General features: G+C 38.9%; 1 protein-coding gene across 1 annotated transcript in view; it reads right to left on the bottom strand.

Moving 5' to 3' along the window:
* The window catches only part of DPYD (dihydropyrimidine dehydrogenase), a 345166-nt gene that overhangs the window by 54213 nt on the left and 267856 nt on the right, over positions 1-23097 (bottom strand). Inside the window, exon 19 of the mRNA XM_058842999.1 lies at positions 9373-9515. Coding sequence (XP_058698982.1) covers positions 9373-9515 — 143 coding nt within the window. The remainder of the gene's footprint in view (positions 1-9372; positions 9516-23097) is intronic.

The raw sequence follows: 23097 nt of genomic DNA, 5'->3' as shown, positions 1-23097 counted from the left end.
TTCTTTAAATGTGTTAATTCCACACGTTTTTAGAATTTTGATTATCAGTCTAAACTGGAAAACTTTTCCATGCTTAAACTTCTCTGTGACAGAATAACTATTTCCTCATCACTGGCAATAGTCAGTCTCATTAATGCCCAACCGTTTCAGGGTAGACCTTCAGTGTTCATCCCAGGACACTCTGAATCAGACACAGCAGGGACTTGAGATCTATTTTGATTAAATGAAATTTGTCAATGAAAAACAGTTCCCTCAAAGAAATTTTCAACAAATTCTAATGAGAACCATCTACTAAGGGACATCCTCCTGTGACCAGAATTTGGAAAGCTGCAGACCTCTCAAAATCAAACAGAAAAGCAATTTTTATATCTTGGAACCTCAATTCAGTCCTGCAATGATTAACCCCTCATCCTTGTGAGTCTTTCCCTCTAGTACTCTCACATTATATTTCAGCTAAAATTACTTTCATCCTTTATCAGCTTGCCTGTACGAATTTGTGCAGCAGCTGCTGTGTCCATTGAAGAGTGAGATTCATGTGAACAAAATAGTTCTAACCCTGTGAATCCTTCGTGTCAGAGATAAAAACCCACTTCCACATTTCCTTAGGGATTGTTTTACCTATCTCCATCCAAATAATAAATATCAGCAAGAAAAGCAGCAACATAACTCATGACATCGAAGGAAGTTAAACCTTTTCTTAAATGTACTGCCAGCTTCTGAAATACCAGCTTAGAAAAATAATGCTTTCTCTTTTTTCTTTTGTTCTAATTGCATGGATAAAAGAACCCCTCATCAGTCAGATCAAGCTGTGTCAGGGGGCTTGTGCTGTAACAGGACAAAAATTATTGCTTCCTCCTTCCTGGGCAGAAAACCCACTTTTCTACCCTGGGAAAAGCGGAAGATCAGTGACCAAAGTGCAGCTAGCCCAGCACCAAGCCCCAGTGGAGCTGCACAGCAGTGTATTCCTGTGCCAGTGTGGGCTCCAGGACCATGCCTTCCCTGAGCACAGCCTCTTCCACTGCCTGCTTTCCCTTTCTTCCTTTCACTGCCAGGTACATCCACTGACTGAAAGATTAACAAAGCTGCTATGATACAAAAAGGAAAATTTCTTAAACATGTATTTTCTGTGTATGACTGACAATTCCATGAAGAACTCCTATGATGGCAGAGTTTTGCAATACTGAATGTTTTACGTTCTCCCTTTTTGGAAAACAAGTCTCCTGCAGTTAAAACACATATAACACAAAAAAAACCCCAACAAAAACCCAGAAAAACCAACCCCATGGGAATTTTCCTAAGTAATTATTGGAGATGGCAGAAAGGAATAAAGAAACAGCATTTTCCACTGTGGTTATCTTGCCTTCTATTTATTTTCAATATCCAACAAGGAGCCGGGTACAGTTTCAGATTCAATTTCCAGTCACCTCCACATGTACTCAAGGGAACTCAGTGTTCAATGTCTGAAAGCAACCTGAGCTGAGTAGAACAACTTGCCTATAATTTCATCAACAATTAACCAAGACTCTTGTGAAGAGTCATCTCCATGCTGCATTTACTTTGTAAACTTCAAACCTCACTTGGTGTCAATTCACACCATGTGCTTTATCTACATGGAGAACAGCTCTGTGCATGTTCATGCAAGAGAGCAGCAGCATGAATCCACATCAGTAGCGTGAATCCACATTAAAAATAGGTGCAGCAGCACTGGGTTTTCAAAGGATGAGCAATATTGTGGATCCTTGGGAGAGATGGAGAAAAACATATCGCCAAAGCAATTATTCTTCCCATCACCTCAATTCTGAAAGTGCCTGTGTGGCCAGACCCAGGGAAGAAGGGTAGACACCCAGGCAGAGCAGCAAAGGGGAGCAGACTCAGTGCTCCCAGGAGAACAAATCCCCTGCAGAGGCCAGGAGTGACTGCTATAGGACAGCATTTGAACTGATGCTCAGCTGAGACCTAATTGTTAGTAAACAATTACCATATAGTGATAGTTGAAACTACTTTGCATGAGAATTCATTACAAGAATGACAAATAGCAATTGTTGCAGAATGAGCTTTAATTCATTCTTACAAATTTATGAAATAACAATCCTATCTATGCAGACTTCATTTACTAGCTGGTGAAATGAGCAGAAAAAAAGGAAAGCGAATAGATAATTCCCCTAAGCAGCTCCAAATAAAATGTAGAACTAATGCAAAACTGCACAAAATAAAAGGCATTATTAGTGTTGAATTTTGTCTGTAACTTTACAATGTGCTGATTTGAATATTGCAACTTTTCATTAAAAATGGCAAAATAATATGTAAGAATCAATAATGAAAACCTGTTCTAATTTGATGTCCTTTACAACCATAACAAAAAAAACTTTATAGATTGTTTTTGTCAAATTCTGATTTCCTTTAAAAGAAATTCTCACAGAAGATTCTCACTATCAATTAGCAATTTCTCTCCCAATCGTCTATAATGGAGCAAGTGTGGCAGTCCGCTAATTACTTTTTGTTTTATTAGCAGAGACAGACAGTTGAGAAGAGGTTGAATTTCTGTAATTAGCACTGGGCTAGGAGAAAAACAGAAAATAATGAAATGTTTTCAGAAGTGAATGCTTGGGTATGTCTGTCCCAACTCTTTTCTCTCTTTCACATTCATTTTTCTTAGGATTTTATGTCGACATGTTCAAACAGCACTTTGTTCCTTCTTTTGTTTCTGCATGTACTGCAAATTTCATCTCTGCAGAGAACGGCCACTCCATTCAGTGCTGTATCCATTGAAGACTTTTCTCAGTGCGTGGCTCTGTGAGCAGTGGAGCTAATGATATCTGGCTTCCAGCAGCTCTGTGTCTCCTGGTTGGGTTCTCTGACGTCTAATAAGGTGTGACTGCCAATTAAAGCCTTTCCTGTGGCTGACACAATCCTAACAGTGCTGTCCCATGCGGGTTCTCAGAGGTCTAATAAAGGTGAGCTCATAGTGTGCTTGTGCTTACAGTGAAGGAATGCAGCTACTCTCTCTCCTTTGCCTTTTCTGTTTCTCAAAATTTGTTAGAGTAAAACACTTCCTCCCTTCTGGCAAATTTCAGTGCAAATGGCCACAAAACCTCAAACGTGATGGAAGATACTCAAATGGATGTACAAATACCTATCAAGTTTCTTTGGAAATACAGTCTAAAAACTGCTTTTTCTACAGGAGACTACACTTATCTCAATCAAAGGACTTACATCTGAAAAGTGGTTTTGCCTTAAGTGGCATTTTTTTCCTTAAAAAAATCTTGGTGGGTTTAAAGTACCATTCCTTGAATCTTGTCTCGTATCATTTTGGTAGCCTGACACTGCATCCAGCAACCTATTCTTCCCTCATCAGTTTTAATGATGAGAGAAGAATTAGGTCTAGCAGCTTAACTTCTCTGTGTCATGGACAGCTTTGTACAGAGAGGTTTTGTTCTTCTACCCCTGAAGCAGCAGCCTGTGTCAGAAACTTCACAATGTCCAGCTGGTGCCCAAGTGTGCCTGTTCTTGGGCTTATCCGCCCTTGGAGCACCCTCTGCCTGGCACAGAGCAAAGCCTGCAGCCTGCGCTCCCTCCATGTGCTGGGGTAAAGATGGGCAGGGGGCAGAGGAAGGGTGGGCTCTTTGGGAGTCCAGGCAGGAGAAGCACAGCCTTGCTCTGCCACACTGATGGCACCCTGTGGCAGTTTGAGACTTGCAGCAATTCACCCGACTTCATTCTCCTCATACAGGGCTGAGACAAAGGACTCTTTGTCTGCATTCAAAATCATGACTATTCATTGCAAGACAAAGTATTTTTTCCCCAATGGTTATCAGTAGAAACTTAACCTGGAATTTCAAAACACAGGGCCAGCTCCCTCACTCCCCTGCTCTGCACTCCCATGATTTGAATGCCTTTTAGTTCTTCAGTCTGCACTAAATGGCATGAATAGTAATTCCAGGATGAGAATTTTTTGGCCTGATCTAATCCTCACTTAACTAAGGTATGGGAGTCTTCACTGATTTCAACAGACACTGACACAGACTAAAAAGAAGAGTAATGAAGTACATGGAGAACCAGATCTCTACTTTGCAGTTCTGTAGCCATAAAAAAAGGTATAGAGCTCCTTACAGGGTTTCACATTTGCACAAGTACAATAACAATACTGTCTCATGGATCAAGTCCCACGATTTTGTGATGGAAAAGCCTGTTTATTGATGCACAAAGGGCCATCCTGCTGTTATAAAAATCTCTCAGCTAAATGCTTCAGTAAAAATCCTGCTGAAGAAAAAATAATAATCCAATTGTCCTCAATCCCTTGAGACTTCTGTTCCAAAGAGGTACCAACAAGAAGGCTTGTTGAAAATGTTAAAAATCCACAAGCAGTCTCACAAAAACCACCATGTTCCACGTTGGAGGGAGAGTTTATCTTACAGAGGCAAAAGTCATCCCTATTGCTTTCCTGTGTTGGGCTGTCCCATTTCCAGAACAGTTTTCTTCTTCCTCCTGAGGTCCCACCCACAAGTGGTGCTGGGCAGGAGAGAGGGGCGTGGGGCAGCTCCAGCTTCATGGCAACTCTGCCTGTGCTCGGGCACACTCCCACCCTCTTCCCTTGCCTGAGAGATGAGGAAGGTCAGGGGCAAGGTCTGGAGGCAGCAGGTGCACGTGGGCTGAACACAACGTGGTGAGGACGAGCACAGCACCCACTGGAACAGCACTGCAAGGCAGCCATCCCAGCCAGGACAAGAGCAAGGCCAGGGAGGATGAAGGTGGATCAGAAAAAGGACTCAGGGCAAAGCCACAGCTCTTTGCCTGTGCTGCTTTGAGAAGCAGCATTCCATGGATGGATTTTAAATCATTACTGGGTAGAAAACCTTACACACATCCATTTCTGCAACTGAGGACATGTGTGACCTCCATGCTTTGTGAGAGAAGAAATTTATTTGAAAAGGAATCCGTATTCTTTACATGAAAATGAGCAATATTCCAGATGAACAAAGTATTCCATACCAGAGTATAATGCTGAAAGGTTCTACCATGAAACAAGTATACTTCAGAAAGTACCCCTTTGTTCTAACTCTTTTTTTTAGTTACATCTGCTAGAAATAATGACTACAGAGTCTCTTTCAACAAAAGGTCACTTATGTCAATGGACAGAACACAGAGAATCAGATCACCTGCTGTAATTGCAAATTAATGCTCTACTGCTAATGCATTAACTACACAATATTGATCTACAATTGAATCATACAGGCTACTGTGAAGTGATTTTTACTTTAATATTTTTATGCTTTTATTGCTTTTTCCATAATGCATTTTCTCTTTCCACTGGAATTTTCTATAATTGTTTCCCATTTTAATTTCCTGCAGCAAGATTACTTTAAAAATTGTATGTCTTTTTCAAAACCTTGCAAAAATGTAACAAACCATCAATGTGACATGGTAAATCACATACATGTTTCAAAACATGCAAAAAATTTTGATATACATCTATTTTTGATAAATCTGGGATTAAGAAAAAAGGTACTTAAATTAGAAATAAAAATACCTCAGCCTGACTGGAAAATTGTAATAATGACAGGTATCACAAGTGCTTCTAGACATTTCTGGAGCTCCTGGTATACAACGAGTGTAAGATTATCTCAATATTATTATTTTATACAAATATTTTATATTTATTTATTTAATGCCTGTACTAAAAAGGGGTTGGTAGATTTAGGTATGTTAAAAAAGTTATAGAGGTATGGAATCAGCTGAAGAATGACTGAAATGTTTCAGCATCGTTAATGAGAAATTAAAAAACTATTGGGATCTTTTTGCAAGTGTTTCTGAAATCCATGAAGGGGAAAAATGCTCTGTTAAATTGCTGTATAAAATCTTTAGCCCAGCTACTATTGACTACGATAACCTAGTTTGTTCTCCATACCTGCTGCAAAATTCTTTATATCCAAACTGTTTTGTGAGTAACAATACTAAGATGTTGCACTCCATCTTCTAAAGGAGGGGATAGAACATATTTTTCTCTCCCCACACCATTTCCTAATATACCTGCTTAATACCACTTGAGGTGGTTATGGCATTCAGCAAAATATGGCTAACCACCTGACTCCTGACTTGCAATCCTGTGTACAAAGGTTTTGCAAATGGAAGATAAATCCCCATGTTTTAAAAATAAAAGCAATTGGAAAAAATTATGGAGAACTGATTGCAGGTGAAATATCTGCAGAGGAAAATCTGATCTCGTTTTAATGGAAGAACATTTATTATTCATAAACCTTTCCTCTATCAAATATGCTACATTGCAATGAAATCAACTCACACAAAGCCTTCTTACTATCCTAGGCCTTGAATGTCCCACTCCCACGGCAGAGAAGACACAGGACTCTTGTTGGGACACAAGGAAGGGAAGGGCAGTGGCTTCCCTTGAGCTGGGCTCCATGGATAGATCAGTACAGCCTGTGCTACCCTGCAGTATGGGACCATGCTCAGTGCTGGCTGATCTGACAGCCCCTACCCTTTTCAAGCACTGCTGGGTAACAGGGTGCTGAGAGCAGCGACACACCTCAGCTTTAAGCCCACTGCCTCTGGCACAGCTGAGCACAGAGGTGGCTCCATCACTGCCAAAGCCCAGGCTGCTTGCTTCCTTCCTCTGGATCAGTCACAAGGCATCCTTGTGGCTTTGGAAATGTGAAATCAGATCACAAAATGCGCAGTATTGTGTCAGTCTGAGTGTCTCTTCAGAACCACCTCCAACAGTATCCAAAGCAGATACCTTAGATAAAGATATCAGACACATAGAGAATTTCCCCAGTATAGTCCCAGCTTCCACTTGCTTAACTCAGGGACTTGCTATGCAGTGAATCTTAAATATCAATCAGCAGATCACTTTATTTGATGCTGTCTACAAATTCTGTACTCACTCTGCATGTCAGTACTGAGAAAGCAGAAATGAATGTCAAAGCTGTAAACAACAGAGGTTGGGACTGCTGAAGGAGCGAGTTGGGCGTTTGATACCAAGGACACATGCAAGAGATAGGGATTCAGGGAAAAGAATATTAGTTGGCTATTTGTATGACCTTGTTTAGAAGGAAAACAATGGAAATGATTCTCATAATCCTAACTGGGCTCCAAAGATGACCTCTGAAGATGAGGCTGTCTTCTTCTGTCTATCACAACGTATCTCATCTGAAAAGCAAATACATTTCAGTCTAGTCCCAGTAAGTGCCTTTCTTCTATGACTCTCAATAGAGATTACTCATTTCCTTCTCCCTTCCATATGTCCTTCCCATCATGAGGGAAAGACTTATGGCCTGTATTCACAATCTTGCATGAAGCTTACTAAAGGCTTATTTTAAAATGGATGTAATTGAACTAGTTCAGATCCTTACCTATACCAGCCACTTTAGGATCCATTTATCCGAGATTAGTTTAAATGGCTTCCCTACTTTAGTGAAACAGAAATAAACCACTCAAACTGAGGATATTTTTGATCCAGAGGAGTTTAAAATCAGTTCTAGAGATGACTTAAGTTAAATTGGTGACACCTAAGGACAAAATATGAGTTTTTTCAGTATATCTGGGAAAAATTTGTTGAAAAGAGAAATTGTTCTGTAAAGGGCAAAAGATCTGTATAGATCCGAGTCATTTGTGGGAGCCAGTTTCAGAGAATTTGATTACTACTAAAAAGAAAAACAATAATTAATGTCTTGTAAATCAAATAGTCTTTCTCTTGAGCACTGACCGGGATGTCTGCATGAAATTATATTTCACAATTTCCCCATTAGCATTGGGACAAACCAACAGGAAAAGAAAATAAAGAATAAAAACCAAGCAGCTACACAGATTATATAAAATAGAAGTGCAAAAGTGACATTAAACCCCTTGATTTTTAGTCACCCAGAAATTGATACAACAGACCTAGAACAGAAAATCATTTCATTCTGTGTAGCTCACATCATGTAACACTTCTGCGGACAAAGCCATCAAACGTGCAGCTCTATTAGCAATAACAAATGAAATGCATCTAGAGCACTAAAAACATTTCCTTGCCAATCCTAATTTTTTTTGTAGACAAATGCTGCCCTGTAATTTGCACCATTACTTAGTATTAATATGGAGGAAGCTCTCAGACAACTGTGTAAGAAAGGTCAATCTTTTATCTGTCCATGAAAAAAACAAGTTTGAATCACTTTAATACAACTTAAAAAAAAAAAAAAAAAAGCAAATTGTATTAATAAATCCAAGGAACATAGCAAGTATATAAAAAAGCCTTCTGCTTCAGCTTCCAGAGATGCAAACTTTGATGTGCATTAAAAAAACCCAACCAAACCAAAATACTGAGCTGGCTTTTTTTTTTTTTTTTTTTTTTTTAGTGAAACATAGCAAACAAATGACTAATCGCAGCAGTCACTGTAGCTGTGTAAAAAGGGTGGTCACACTGAATCTAATTTCAATGTCAAAGTGAATTGTGGGAATGAAACCACTCTAGTCATCCCATGGAGTGACACAAAGCCGATATTCACAGGATCCACAGCTGCTGTTGTCTATGGTGGGACCAACAGATAAAGGGGCTGAACATCTACCAGAATATTACAATATACAATGGAACAAGGGACCACAAAGACCACCTGCTCCTCAGCCTTTCTAACATACATGCTGCACTGGTGCCCTGACATGCCTGGCAGAGCAGGTAAGGGGCTGATTTTCGGCCAGTTTCCTGGTGCCTGTAACATGAGGCCACCAAGGCTTCCTTCCAGGACAGGGACTAAGCAACCATGTCTGTGTGGCCAGCAGCTCAAACCAACCTCAGGCAATGCAAACAGCCTGACTGCTGAATGCAGCTGACACCTGACTCCAGTGCAACCCAAGCCCCTCATGCAGTGGGTGCAGCGCTACGCCTCCTGTGTCAATGAACATCCTTAAGGGACACAGATGCCTGGATAAACAAAAGTTACTTTAAACTGGCTCCCTGTGAGACCAACATAGTACTCTTTGGAAGCCCTCTCACCTTGAGAAGGCTCTTTGCAGAAAAGAAGAACAGAATACAGGAAGAACAGATAGGTCTAGGTGAACCCTGTGTCAACCCTGTCTGTATGACAAGGGAGAGAGATGTTTAAATTTTAAATCATCTAAGCCAGAGATAATGAATACTAACCGACTCATGGTTAGCCTTTTCCCAGATTGGTATTGGTAACACACAAAGTTTTCTTTTGTCAACTCTTCCTCCTCCTCCATGTGAAATGAATGTCTCTTAGCAAGCAGTAAGAAGTTAAAAACATGAAAATTCTTTTCAGTGGTAGAAACTCCACACTATCCAAATGCGTGAAAGGAAGATCCATTACAATGTAAATCATAGTTAGCTGAATGTTAACATTTTAAAGAAAGAAGTGGTACCTGTAAGACAGAAGCCCCACTGTGCAGAAACTGAAGGCCAGTCTCAGCAGAATCGATGCCTCCAGTTGCCAAGATGGGAAATCCTGGGAGAGCACGGGCAATGGCAGACACTGCGCGGAGGGCGATGGGCCGGATAGCATTTCCTACAGAAAACCAGGACACTGGGTGAGCAACATCCCAACTGACCCTGATGGAACCTGCACATCCCTCATGGCACAGCAACATCAGGAACTAACATCTAAATCTGAGGTGAGGCGTTTATATTCATTTATAAACTGACACCAAGTGGGTTTCAGGTGGTATCAACACTCGTACAGCAAATTTTGCGTGCGGCTGAAATACAGAAAATGGCAGAAATATTTGGATAAACAATGCAAAGCTAGTGTGAACATTTTAGCTGATGCTCAAAACAAAGACTAACAAAGTCTGAGACAGAAAGCAATACTTTACCATACAGTACACTGTAGATAAAGAGATCTATGTTTCTACATAAAGAATCAGGTTGAGTTTTTGAACCTAAATTTTGTCCAAATAAGAGCAAACATCTCATTTATGTTCAACTAAAAATTGTTTAAAGGCGCCATTTCACTGCACTTTACATTTCATATTTTATTTGTTTCCCCTTCTGGATGTTTGTAGGTTCAGATAATTTTTAAATTATCTCTAACAATTAATATGATAGTCAAATTCTTAAAAGAATAAAGTATATTCATTTATGGTAGTATCTCCAAAACTGGAGCTCATATTTCAAATGGTACATAGAGGCTGAGTCAGACAACACCCTGCTATATTTAGAGGATTATGATTAAAGTCTTAATACACTGTATCTGCAATGCTTCTGTTTTGACTACGTTCTACTGATGGTATTCAAGTATTAAAAATATGCCTACAGATGCTGCTCATTAAATGATGGACAGCATAGACAGACAACACTTACAGTTACTTTTTAGGCTAGTTGGGATTTCTCTAGATAAACCCCACATTATTAAAATTTCTACTTCATTTAGAGAAGATTTAGGATAATTTGATGCCATCACTGGGCAACAATAGTGTAAGAGAGGACACATCACTCCCAAAGGATGTCTATGGCTGTGGCTGTCAGGCAGTTTTTTTCCCCCTCAGTACTGCATGAGGTAACAGCAACTAAATTTTGTGCACATGAAAGGGATAGCCTAATCCAAGATGCACTATTGATATGTTTTCAGGAAAACTAGAGTCTGATAGATAAAAATGTGAACTCTCACCAAAACTGCTTTAAAGAATCTAAGATCCCAACAGAACAGATCACAGAAAGGATCTGAACAGGAACTTTCCCTAAGACATTAGGGACTATTTCCCATTGTTTGGGCTGGATTGATCGTAATGTGTTTGAAAGGAACAGAACAATTCTTTAAAAGAGGATGACGCTAAGTGTCCAAAGAGCAAATATTATGACATAATTAATGGTCCAGTCTTAGAGAAATACTTGAGGGAAAAAAAAATGGAAACCATGCTGTTTGCCCTGACAGATTTACAAATAAAGCTTTTTGGAAGGCATACAGGCCAAAACATACACTACTACGCAGCCAAAACCACTGAAAGTAATCTCATCAAAAACAGTAGTTCAGGAAATTCTTCAAATATTCAGTTTTCGAAATTGAAGCTAGAAGTAATCATCAGATTTGCTACATTGCTTTCAGGCTGACACAGCTCCAGAATCTCACAGTGATGAGGTAGTTGTTTTTCAGAAAGGTGAAAGAATACAGACACTAGTTAACTCTGAAATCATATGGCTACAGGGAAATCACTTCCCAATCTGCTTTGATGCATGAAGGTTTATACGCTCCTAACCCCAACGTAACTCTCAAGAGTTTGCTTTCAATGGGTTTTAAAGGCTTGTAGACCCTTGGCCTTAAAGGTATCTTGTAGAAGAGTTCCACAAGAAAATACTTCCAGAATATAATTAGCCCCTTTCTCACTTAAATGTCTCTGTACATGGTCAGTAGAGGAAAAGGACCAAATGACAGTTTATTTAAGGTTTCAGCACAATAGGTAATCAGAAAGGCCTTCATTCAGCCCAAAGAAATCAAGCATATGATTCAATGAAGTCTAGCAGAACTAGCAATGAGTCTTAGAATTTATTATGGAACATAGGTACTTTTTAGTACTAGATGAATTTGATATTCATAATATGAGTTATTACTTACATTTGGTGATTAGTAAATTAGTGATAAATTGGTATGATTGCAAAAGTATTCCATTCATTTATAATTCACCCAAATGAATTTAAAAACATTTCAGAAGTGCTTCTGATGAGAGTAAATAAATGGATGTAATGACAATCAGAGGGTTCACTAAAGTCTCACCATTCATCCCAGCATTTATTTATTAGTCTATGTCTTATGGAACAAGCACAACATAAGCTGAAGCTGTTTTCCCTTACATTTTTTCATCAGCAGTTCAGAAGCTTCCCCCTCTGTAACAAAAGCTGCTGGGCTGGAATACAACGTGATTTGCTTGTGATAGAGATCCTACTGCCTAATGAAATGGTGAAACAGCCTACCAGATTAAAGGAAAAAAAAAAAAAAAGAATGCAAACAATAGAAACAATAGTAATGCCAATCTATTAAAAAAGAAAGCAAATTAAAAAAAAAAAGGAAATGAACACTCAATTTGACTAACAGTCTCTATTTTCCTGCATTTTCATACAAGTACATAGGAAGGTAATAAATTCCATTATAGAGATTTGTGGAGAAGGAGTTTTTAAAAGGTTGAAATAAAGGAGATTTAATGCCAAATTTTAAAAGATCTGTAAGTAGTAGTGGGAATTTGCAGAACGTTTTCTGATAAATCCAATGGTATTTAAGAAGCTCAGGTCCAAATCCAGCATGCATTTGAAAGACAGCTCACATACTAAAAGATAAGCATCTACCACATACTTTGACACATTGGGATCTGTAATTCCACTAGTTAAGCACCCGTAGCTGAGGAAACTGCTGATATGGTACTCTCCTGATAGAAGTGTTACAGCTGCTACCAGATGCTAGATGTGGCTATCATTTACCTTGCTGTAAAATAATGAGATTTAATAAACAAGTCCATTTATCAAGACCTCAGGCAGGTGAATGATATAAAAATGAAAGACAGAAAAATATCTCATGGAGATGACATGCTACTCTATGTTGAAAGCTACTCTGTCAAATCTCATTAATTACGGAATAATTATAGAACATATATATGCTATTACAGAAAGACATAAACAATGAAATAGTTTTAAGATGTGAAATTTCCTGACATTTTTCTTGCCTTAAAACAAAGAGCTTTGGCCTTCTCTACTTTTTCTTTTTTTATTTTTTTATTTTTTTTTAATAAAAAGTAAGACTTTTCAGACTATCAGTCAAGGAAATCCAATAGCGAAAACACAACATGAAGGAGAAGCAGAACATACATCAATCAAACGTCTTTCCCTCATCAGCACAGGTAAGCAGAGCTGCTCTTGTCCACTGAGGATAGCAGGCTGATGACAAACTGATGAAAGATAATATACTTGCTTACTTGTTTGTTTATTTTTCCTTAGGAAGTAAAAAACCCTTTACCAATGCTAGGAGACACATATTTTATTATGACTTTTAAGTACTAAGAGTCCTGAGATCCTGTCAAACACCAAAAATGCTCACTAGATTGAGGCTTGAGAGCCAAACCTTCTTCAAGAAGCCTGGTGTTAAGTTTCAAGTGACCAGTAGCTTTGTGAATTTCTAGCAGAAACAATCCAGATCTTCTGATCCCAGTGATCCACCAATGGAAGAAAAATAATCTCAGATATCCTGAATATTGGGCTACGTTCTCACTTGCAATATATTGGACCAATGTGACAGTTTAAAGTTTTCAATGCATATGTGCAGTAGCGCTAATGAGGCCTTTAAGAAGAGATGATCCAGGTCCATCAAAAAACAGCCAATGGAATCAATTCAGACTGGTACTACTGAGACTGAATCTTGAAACAGTCTCAATGGTCTTTATCAAACTCTCTATGAACAACAGAAACAGAAACAAAAACAACAGAAAGATTTTAAAGGTAAGCAAAATGTCATACCTTTGGACAGTAGATGCATTTTCAACTACAGTTATTTTATATTACAAATTTGAGATTTAAACCACTTAACCTAAATATTGCCAAGAAGAAGCAGCTGATACATAATTTTTTACTAATAAGTCACCGCTAAAGTCTGTGCTGCTAAAAAATGTAAGCCCCCAAAACTAAGCAACATCACCTTTCCTCCCTCTGTAGATACCTTCCTGGAAGAAAGCTGACACAGTTATCTCCCAGACTGTTAAAATTAATCATGCTAATGACAAAATAACCCAATGACAGCAAATAAAAAACTTGGGTAAAAAGCATTCTAGAAGGAAAATGGTCTGGAACAGTTCAGGCATCATGGATACCAATCCAATGCTTCGGAAAGTAAGTAGGCAAGAACATTTGGAATCAGGTAAAAAGCCCAGAAAACATAATTCTTTGTTAAGACATTTTCTGCATAATGTATATCCTGCATAATGCTGGCAACCAAAGTACTTTACAGAATCTGCATTTGCAAACAGTCCAGGGAAACTTGCAGGTTACACACAAATCATTTGCATCACATTCCTTCTGACTGCAATTATTCTGCTCGTTCTTTCTTTCTGCCACCTGTAGGTGGCCACCATAAGCTACACTTATCAAATATCTCATTAGCAGGGTTTTCAATACTGTCATATCCAGATAATTAGCAATTTATTTAAATAACCAATTTCTGTGGAAATAATTGCCATGGAATGCCCTGAACCTACTTTTTATAAACTATAATAAAAGTGTTAAGATAATCCCTGACATTTGCAAATGCCATTAGTTCACCTTTCCTTTTGATAGTGCTATGGCATTATGTTTAAACAATTACCTGATAACGCAGCAGTTTAATGAAACAGTGTAGCAGACACATCCTTCAAAATGACCACAGAATGCATTTATATGCAGAAGAAAGCCCAATGAACAGACGTGTTTAGAGAGAAAGACTATCCCCAGTTGTTATGAGGTCTGCAAATGGGACACACACTACTTAGTGCACTAAAAAATACAGGAAGTTCCCGAAAGCAAGAGCAGGATGCACCTTGCCACAGCTTAAATATTGCACAGCCCAGCATTTCTCAAGATCCAGAGATGACTCTTCTCACTGCTCCCTATCTATTTCCCTGCCTGGTCAGTTCTTCAGTCCACTATTACTCATTAATAGCCATTTGCCAAAATCACTAACAATATATACTATCTACTCAGGCTCTGGCTATTTCCAACCAAAAATTTTAGTTACTGGTGTACCAATGGAGCATTCAAGGGAATAGTCCTTTTATGGAATATCCCTACATCAGTCAGCCTACACCTTCAAACCAATGGCTACTTAATGTTTCATGTTACTCAAAAGTTGTGATGGCCAATGCACCAACTCCACCAAATCAATGGCAAAGGTTCTGCTGACTACAGAGAAGTCAGGACTTTGTCACAAGGCTTTAGAATAAAGTTCATGATTCTGAAGATTTGAAACAACTTCTATCTACCTCTGCTATAGCAGGTTCTTGAAACCGTATCAACTGACAGGATTTTGGTCAGCATATCGTGACTATCTTGGTACATTGATAGTGTGTCAATAGTTCTTCTGATAACTATTGAGCCTTACTCTAAATTTCAAAGTTTACATCAATTCTGTTTCTGATACATACAGAATTGAACTCGACCTCTGAATGGAAGAAAGAGGCAGTAATTCTGCTTCATATTTCCTTTAAAAAAACCAAAATGTACGCAAATAGAAAAGAAAAAACCTTGAACTTCCACAATCATAGAGAAAAATCAGTGTCCTTTTTAGGATTTAATTTTACCATTTTTAAATTAATATAAATGATTATTAATCCCCTTTCAGCTAAAAATTCATAAAATCACCAGAGTTCTTATTCAACAAATGTTTAGTACTCATCAGAGAATTATCTTAATTAAAAAAAGGCTAGAATCAGAAAAAAAGAGGGAAAAATCAAATTTTTCTTATCTGTAAATATTAGTTATCCATGGAGACCTGGGGGAATTTTCACTCATATCAAACTTCAGTAAGAAAAACCAAGAGGACAGATACAAATTGTTTTGTGAACGCTGCAAGAAGTGGTAAAACATTTCCTAACAAAGCCATTCTCTCACTGAAAACTACAGATTCACTGAAAGTCAATACTTCTGGTCGTCAGCATGAAACCTAGCAAAGCATTTTCTGTTGCAATTCATCCAACATTCATAATTTAATTTCACTCATGGTTTCTACTTTGGTTTGAGCTGGAGCTGGAAACTGTCTGATGGAATGCTTTCCATGTTCTTTGGTTGGCTCAGCCCTTTCTTTGCCGTGACTGCTTTGCTCCTGCTGCCCACCATGACCTGGAGCCCGAGTCAGCTGCTCCAGCCTGGTGGGGCTGGTGCTGCTGCAGGAGGTCTGGCACCTTTTGCACTGCAACCCTCCCCTGGCAAAGACAAACCTTGCCTGCTACCCAGAGAGTGCCAGTGCCAATCAATAAAACAAATAATGATACAACAGTAACGGAAGAGTAATAAAATAGTGCTAATAGCCAGGGTAAGCTCCTGACATAATACAAGGAAAAGGACACGTGAAAAGGACCAGCATGGGAGCCAACGAACAGCCCATTTAGAAAATACTGCCCAGTTTCCAGACAAGATCACTGCAGACATCACAAAGGGACAAATGAGTTCCTGCTGAATTCTTCCCCTCAAAAGATGTGAGAAGTTCACTTTATCACAGGGTGGGTCTTGCTGCCCTTTTATTCCAATGCAGAGACTGACATTTAACCTGAAGTGTGGTAGAAACAGTCCTGGCTATTTACAGATTTGTTCAAAGGCAGCCTCGGCTGTTTGAGCTGGTTTTAACCTCCATAACAACCACCATGGTCAACATGACCCTGGAACCAGGACGTGTGTGTATGCCCACAGGTCTGTGCCAGTGCTTCAGAACAGACATAATTCTAACCGCAAAAGGCAATTTTGTACAAGTAAGGACACACTGGAAGAGACGTGACTGCCTGCTGAGCAGGGAATTGAGGTTCCCACACCGTATTTAAAAAACCAAAATTACTGAAAAATGCAGTACAACAACTTTTCAGGTCATTTACAAAACCTGATTCATACCTTGTGCTGTTTAATAACCACTTGCCTAGGAAGTCCATCATGGAAAGGGAAGCAGAACTTCAGAAACTACTGTAAACTAAAGAAACCAGGTCTAGATAACTAGAAAGCCCAGATAAAATATTTATTTCTTGCTTTCCATAACTCAAGTTAATCATTGTCCTGTTTTGAGGTTTATCTATTTTATTGTCCATCCCTCTACTTTATCTATCACATCCAATTGCTGTTACCTAGCAATAAAGGATTTTATGTGCCAATATATTTAGATCTATTTATAGATACACAGATATATTAAAAATATGTCATAAACACAAATTTTTGTGAAACAAAAGACTCAGTTTGAGTAGAAAACACTGCCTTTGCCTGTGCATTAGTGTCTACATACACATCTACCATATTATTATTATTACATATCCATACAATCTGTATGAGTATATATATACACGCACACTCAGTAGATGTATTTCCATATTCACATATACATAAAACAGTGGATGACACGTCCCCTGATAAAACCTGTTATTTCAACACTTCAAGTGAAAAGTGTTAAAATAAATGGCTCATCACATACAATGTGTTAAAATAAATGTTTATTTCAACACTGTGTGTATCATAGCCATTTATTTCAACACTTCCCATTTCTCAAGACTCACACAACCAAGAGTAGGAGAACTGATAGCTATACCTAAGGTAGCTGAAGCACACAGCCCTACTCTGCTTGCCATAGGATGAGTAGGAAGTTACTTGACACTTTTTTTCCTCCCAGCAATAAATGGAAACTACCTACCTTGATTGTTCATGGGGATCTGCATGTGTCTGTAAGCTGGTGGGCTGTGTCATCATTTGGAAAGAAAAGCTATACCAGAGCCTTCTGAGATATTTGGGAAGCAGGCTGCTGCTACCAGGGTAGGGTTGGGAAACGAAGCAAAGCATGGGGGCTCTTGAGAATTTCACTTTGCTGGTTCTGCCTCTGACACAAAAGCATCTGGGCAGACAAAGATTCATGTGATCAAGAGCAAAACCTAGAGCTGTTCATACTGAGGGCTGGATAGGACGTGATTTTTGCAGGACCAGTTATAATCTGGTGATCAAATTACGAGTTAAAGAACATCTGGGTTCTCACCCCACCTGCAGAAGACAGTTTATTGGGAGGATTCTTCAGCTCAAGACTTGCATTACTAATTTCAATACAGAACCTGATGGGTCTTTGGAGCAGCAATCTTCTATCTTTAGGTGGTTTCCAAAGTACAAATACAGTCACTGGGGGCTTCCTGTTGGTGCATTTAGATTAGGATCAGCAGCTGAACTCGCTCCTACAAGCTGAGCTCAGATATTACATTATAGGCCAGTATTGGCTAGCATTAGTTTCTTTCTCTGCTTTATTTTGGTAGGAAAGTACAAGAAGCTCCCATTTTCTGGTAGCTCCCAGGGGAGCCCGAGGACATTATGCCTTTATAGATCTGTCTCTAAGGGACAGAGGCAGGATAAGGTTGAAGAAATTTAAATAATGTACAAAATATTCACAAAATCTCCACAGGCCTTAAGTTCTCTCCGAGCAATATTTATCACTAGCTTGCCTGTAATGTTTTCTTACAGCTTCCTCCTTTGAAAAACTTTAAAAGCATGATTAGAGATTGTCTAGGCCTTAGCAAGACAGTGTGGCTTTAAGAAGATAAACACTTGGAGGGGCATTCTCTTTTTTCTTGTACTTTTTCTTCTCTGAAACTGCAGATCTGTTGGAATGGACAGAACACAAACCCACCAAACAAACTAATGAAAGGTCAACCAACATGCCCTATCAGAAGACTGTTTTGCACCCAGACAATGAAAAATTGAGACCACAGTTTTGTCAGCTCACAAATAAATTCACTGCCTCGAGCCAAGTGCTAGTTGCCTATATTCAAACATATCTCTTCCTGTAAAATTATTTTCCTCCCATGTCACTTTTGTCAGATAATACACTACAACCATTTTGCAGCAGAATAGTCTACAATGCAATTAAAGTTTTCCAGAAAAAACCCACAATTATTTCAGCCTTTCACTTTCTTCAGATGTGATTAGCTACAGAAAGAGGAGGTATCATCACTCCTTTGTAGGCACTGTAGGCTATAAGACTGGTCCTCAGAACTTGGCAACACATAATAAAAGTGCTTTATTCATAAACATCAATCAGTTTCAAAAATGGCAGTTGCTCACAGAATGGAAATATTCAGCTAATAACTGCTGTAGACATTAAAACACTGTATGACAGATATGTAGTGCTCATTACACAAGAACACTTTCTTATAATTATGGTTTCATAACTAGGCACATAAGTTTCTAAATACTTAGTTCCTTACACTTCAATATTTTTTAGACTAGATATTAAAAAAAGGCTCTTCCCCCAGAGGGTGTTTGGGCACTGGAACAGGCTCCCCAGGGCAGTGCTCACAGCACCAGCCTGACAGAGTTCAAGAAGCATTTGGAAAACACATTTGGGCACAAGGTGTGACTCTTGGGGATGGTGCTGTGCAGGGCTATCAGCTGCACTCAATGATCCTTGAGGGTCCCTTCCAACTCAGCACATTCTGTGATTTGTTTTTAAAAATGAAATTTACAGGACAACCCTTAGTTTTCCATGAATGAAAAAGACTCCCCCTCCAACAGAGAGGTGATACCTTGGATTTAGTTGAGGCCTTAGATGTGCATGGATAACAATTTTAAAGTTTGCTTTCCTTTTCTTCTTTTTTATAACTTTCACAATTATAGGAAATTTCATGCCATTTCTTTAGCTGAGAACGTACTGAAAGCTGAAGAATCGGTGCTGCAATGGAAAGCAAAGTAATTGCTTGTCCATGCTGTGTAAACAATTTGTGGAATAAAGAAAGCCCAAACCCTATTTGCAGAGGCCTTTACTAGCTCTGGATATATTATTGAGGGTTGGTAATTAAAACATGTTTATATCAGTCCTGCTTGTGACCAGTCACACAACTCAGTGCTGATTTCAAGAAGAAATTATACACCCATATCATAACTCTGCTTTCTGCATTAATAAAAAATAACAGCATTAATAGGCCTAAATATTCATTTGTTTGATGTATTCAGAGCAACAGAAGGGGGTGCAAGGGAATTTAGTGTATTGCTCTGTCAGATCACTTTAATTATCCAATGAGGGTAGCTCAGAGGGTGAGTAAGGGACTTAATTGATGTACTTACTCATCCCCTCAGCTTCCACTGAAGAAAAATGGTAGCAACACAACTCCTAAACTGCATTTGTTGGTCTTCAGTGATCAAAGCAAAGGCCAATTAAGAGAAAGCCAGGGGCCCACAAAGCGTTTGTTGATTTTAAAATACTGATCAGAACACACACTGCTACTGCTAAACACACAGCAGCACTATCTGGCACTTACACAGTGCCTTCTACGAGAGGATGTCCAAATGCTATACAGAAATATAACATTTTTATCTCCCAGAATAAAAAGATTGCAAGGGAAGGCCTGGAAATGTCTGTAAAAAGAGCAATTCCACCTGAGCAGAAGAGGCAGCAGTTGGCCCTGCTGGTCACAAATCCCTCATCCCTTGTCCCAGAATGTCCTCTTACCCTTTTCTTTAAAACTGTTCATAATTTAAAGCATAACTTTTTAGAAGTATGCTTTGTAAATCAACACAAGCAGTCTCCTCTCAGAAGTAAATTACACACTAACATGCCAAGCAGCTTATTCTGTTCTGTGTGTTTTCATGGATGAGGTGTTCTGCCCATTCACACCACAGCCTCAAGCATGGAAATAATGGGGGCTCACATGAACATACAGGGCTGTAGCTGACTGTTGCTGCCACCCATAAATGAATTATTTTATCCTTCTTTCCTGTTTTTCTTTAACCTTAAAGAAAATGTAGCTGATTCACTTTGGGGGCAGTATCTTTGGGCATTCTGTGTTGCTTCCATGCTTTTCTTGATTCTGTAGATTCATTAAGAATTCTGAAGGTTATTTTAGGCAATCAGTGTACATACCAAAATGAAGATATGCCATTTACATGAGCTATTGCTGACACAATACTCTGTATGGAAAACTCAAAGAGGAAAACTCACAACAGCACAAATGTTCCATATGAAACTCTAACACATCTGTTCAGCACTGGAAAACCTGCATTTAAGTCCAAAGCACTAGGAAGCCGAGACAAGTGCATTCTTGGAATCAAAACAAATGATGGTAATTTAAGAAATACTATGAAGCACACAAAGGCTGTACAATGCCATATGTTGCACAATGTATCTGGTAATCAATTTAATGTATATGCCAAGTTTACTAGAAACCCAAATTGGCTTAAGTTCTTTACTCAGAAATTCAAGAAGTAAACTAAGAGCATTACAAACAGTGCTCTTACAATTAGTAAAAAAAGTGGATTTTTCTTTTTACCAACAGAACACACAAAAAATAAGCTCCTAAATTACTTCCCATAATGAATACATGTCCAAACTTCACTTTTGATCAATAGCTTTCATAGACCCACGGTTTTAGGATATGGTTTGTTCTACACTTTAAAAGATAAATGTGATTTTAAAATTATTTTATTCTCAATGTTTACTTCTGGCTTGTAGGTTTGAAATCATGTAGGTTTTATGCTGTCATTTGTGATTCTATACACAATACACTACTGAAGATGTCATCAAACTCAGATGTATAACCAACCTTGCAAGTACTGTGGTCCTAAATCAAATATGAATCCACAGCTACAGTATTAAAAATACAGCAGAAATCCCTAATTCAAGTGGACAGTATCACCTATAAAGCCAAAATAAATGGTGTAGGATAATAGTTTCCAGACTTGGGTTACAGTGTCAATGCAGAGACTTGAGCTGTGCTAACTCACCAAGCTTGATCTTGCTTGCCAGAGCATGCTTGTCAATATTTAGCTCCCAGGGAGCACGTCATGAATCTTTACAAAAACTAGCATAAATACAAAATACTATATCAGCTGCTGTGATACTTTTTCTAACACTGAGATTAATTTGCTGAAATTTGTTTTGAGCTTTTTAAACCAGAAGATGTGTGCCATATACCTACTGTAACAGGAATGTGAGAAACAGCATTAAGGGATTGCAATGCTGTTATTAGTGCTTTTAAAATACATAAAAAACACCAGATGCTTACATTAACTGATTGGAAGATATTTAAATGCCACGCTTAAAATACCACTTTCTCCTGTAACATCAGATTAGAAAATGGACTGGGATAAAATAGCATATTACCTGCATTTTCAAAAGGAGAAATCTAAGCTGCACCAGTAAACCCTGTGTCATTCACTTGGCTAACCACTGAAATTTCACCACAAAATGCACGCTGCCTTAGGCATTTGACAGCTGTACATATACTAATATGTAAGGAATATACTAACCTCAAATTTCTGATGCATCAATGGAGCGAGAAAGGAAGTCACCTCTGAGAATGCCTGACTCCTTACAGGGATGAGGGGAAGCCCAGGAGTCTCCTAGTGAAGTGCCTGATGCTTAAGGGATAACCCTCAGCTGTACTTGGCCAGCACCTCTGCTTCCATCTGCTGTGTTCTCTGAGCTTGGCCTCTCTGGGACAGCCCCAGGGGACTCTTGGACACAGACACACGTGTGGTGGCAGTGGCACAGCTCAGGAAGGCAATGCAGGTAGTTCAGGCAGAAGAGAGCACCACTGCTGGCTGCCTTCTGCAGTTCCGCACATCTCATTTATGAGAAACAGAAATAGCAAAGGCAGTGGAGGCAGCCCTGGAAAAGCCCAAGTTTGGAAAAGAGACTAAGTGACTTTTATTTAGGACCCTTTTACACTATCTGACTCCAACATTAAGTTGGGGATGTCCTCAGAGCTGTAAAATATTAAGCCTGAAAGAAAAGAAAAATTACCACATCGGAAAGAAATCTATGTGCCAGCCCCACACAGAAGGGAACTCTGTACTAAAACTCCTCACAACAAGCTGGAACAGAGGGGTTTTATAAACAACAAAGATGCAAACAACCTCTCTTTTATACCAATAAATCAGAACGTACAACATTGCAGACTTTGCCCTGATATTTCTTGAGAAAGTAAGGTGCTACCTTCTTCCTTGGAAGTCTGAATCTTCAAATCCTACCTTCAGTAAGTTCTGAAGAAACTTCTCCTTTAATATATTAAAAAAAAGAACACATTCTTATGAGTATTGTTCGGCAGTACCTTCTTTTCAAATGCAAAAAATTTATCAGTGCCTAGAATGAGAAGATCTCTCTGAGTACTCACTGTTGGAAGCTAAGCAGCTCTTTGAGTGAGCATATATCCAAAAATTGGTGAGAACACTGCCAATTCTGGGGTACTCAAATAGGTGAGCAGCTGACATGGTCCTAATAGCTTGAGTAGAGTGATAGCTGACAGGATTAAGATAAGCTTGGCCCAGTTAAAATATGGACTGGAGTAACCATACATTCTTTTGGAAACCAACAGGTCGCTCAATAGGGTCATGAAACATTCGTGAACAGACAGACACTACTGTAACACAGCTAGCTTTGTCTTCACTGACACACCTGCTTGCAAAAACCACACAGC

The sequence above is a fragment of the Poecile atricapillus genome, chromosome 7 (genome assembly GCF_030490865.1).
Source record: "Poecile atricapillus isolate bPoeAtr1 chromosome 7, bPoeAtr1.hap1, whole genome shotgun sequence".
NCBI classification, from domain to species: domain Eukaryota; kingdom Metazoa; phylum Chordata; class Aves; order Passeriformes; family Paridae; genus Poecile; species Poecile atricapillus.
The sequence above is the reverse complement of the archived record's forward strand: the minus strand, read 5'-3'. Positions and strand labels throughout refer to the sequence as shown.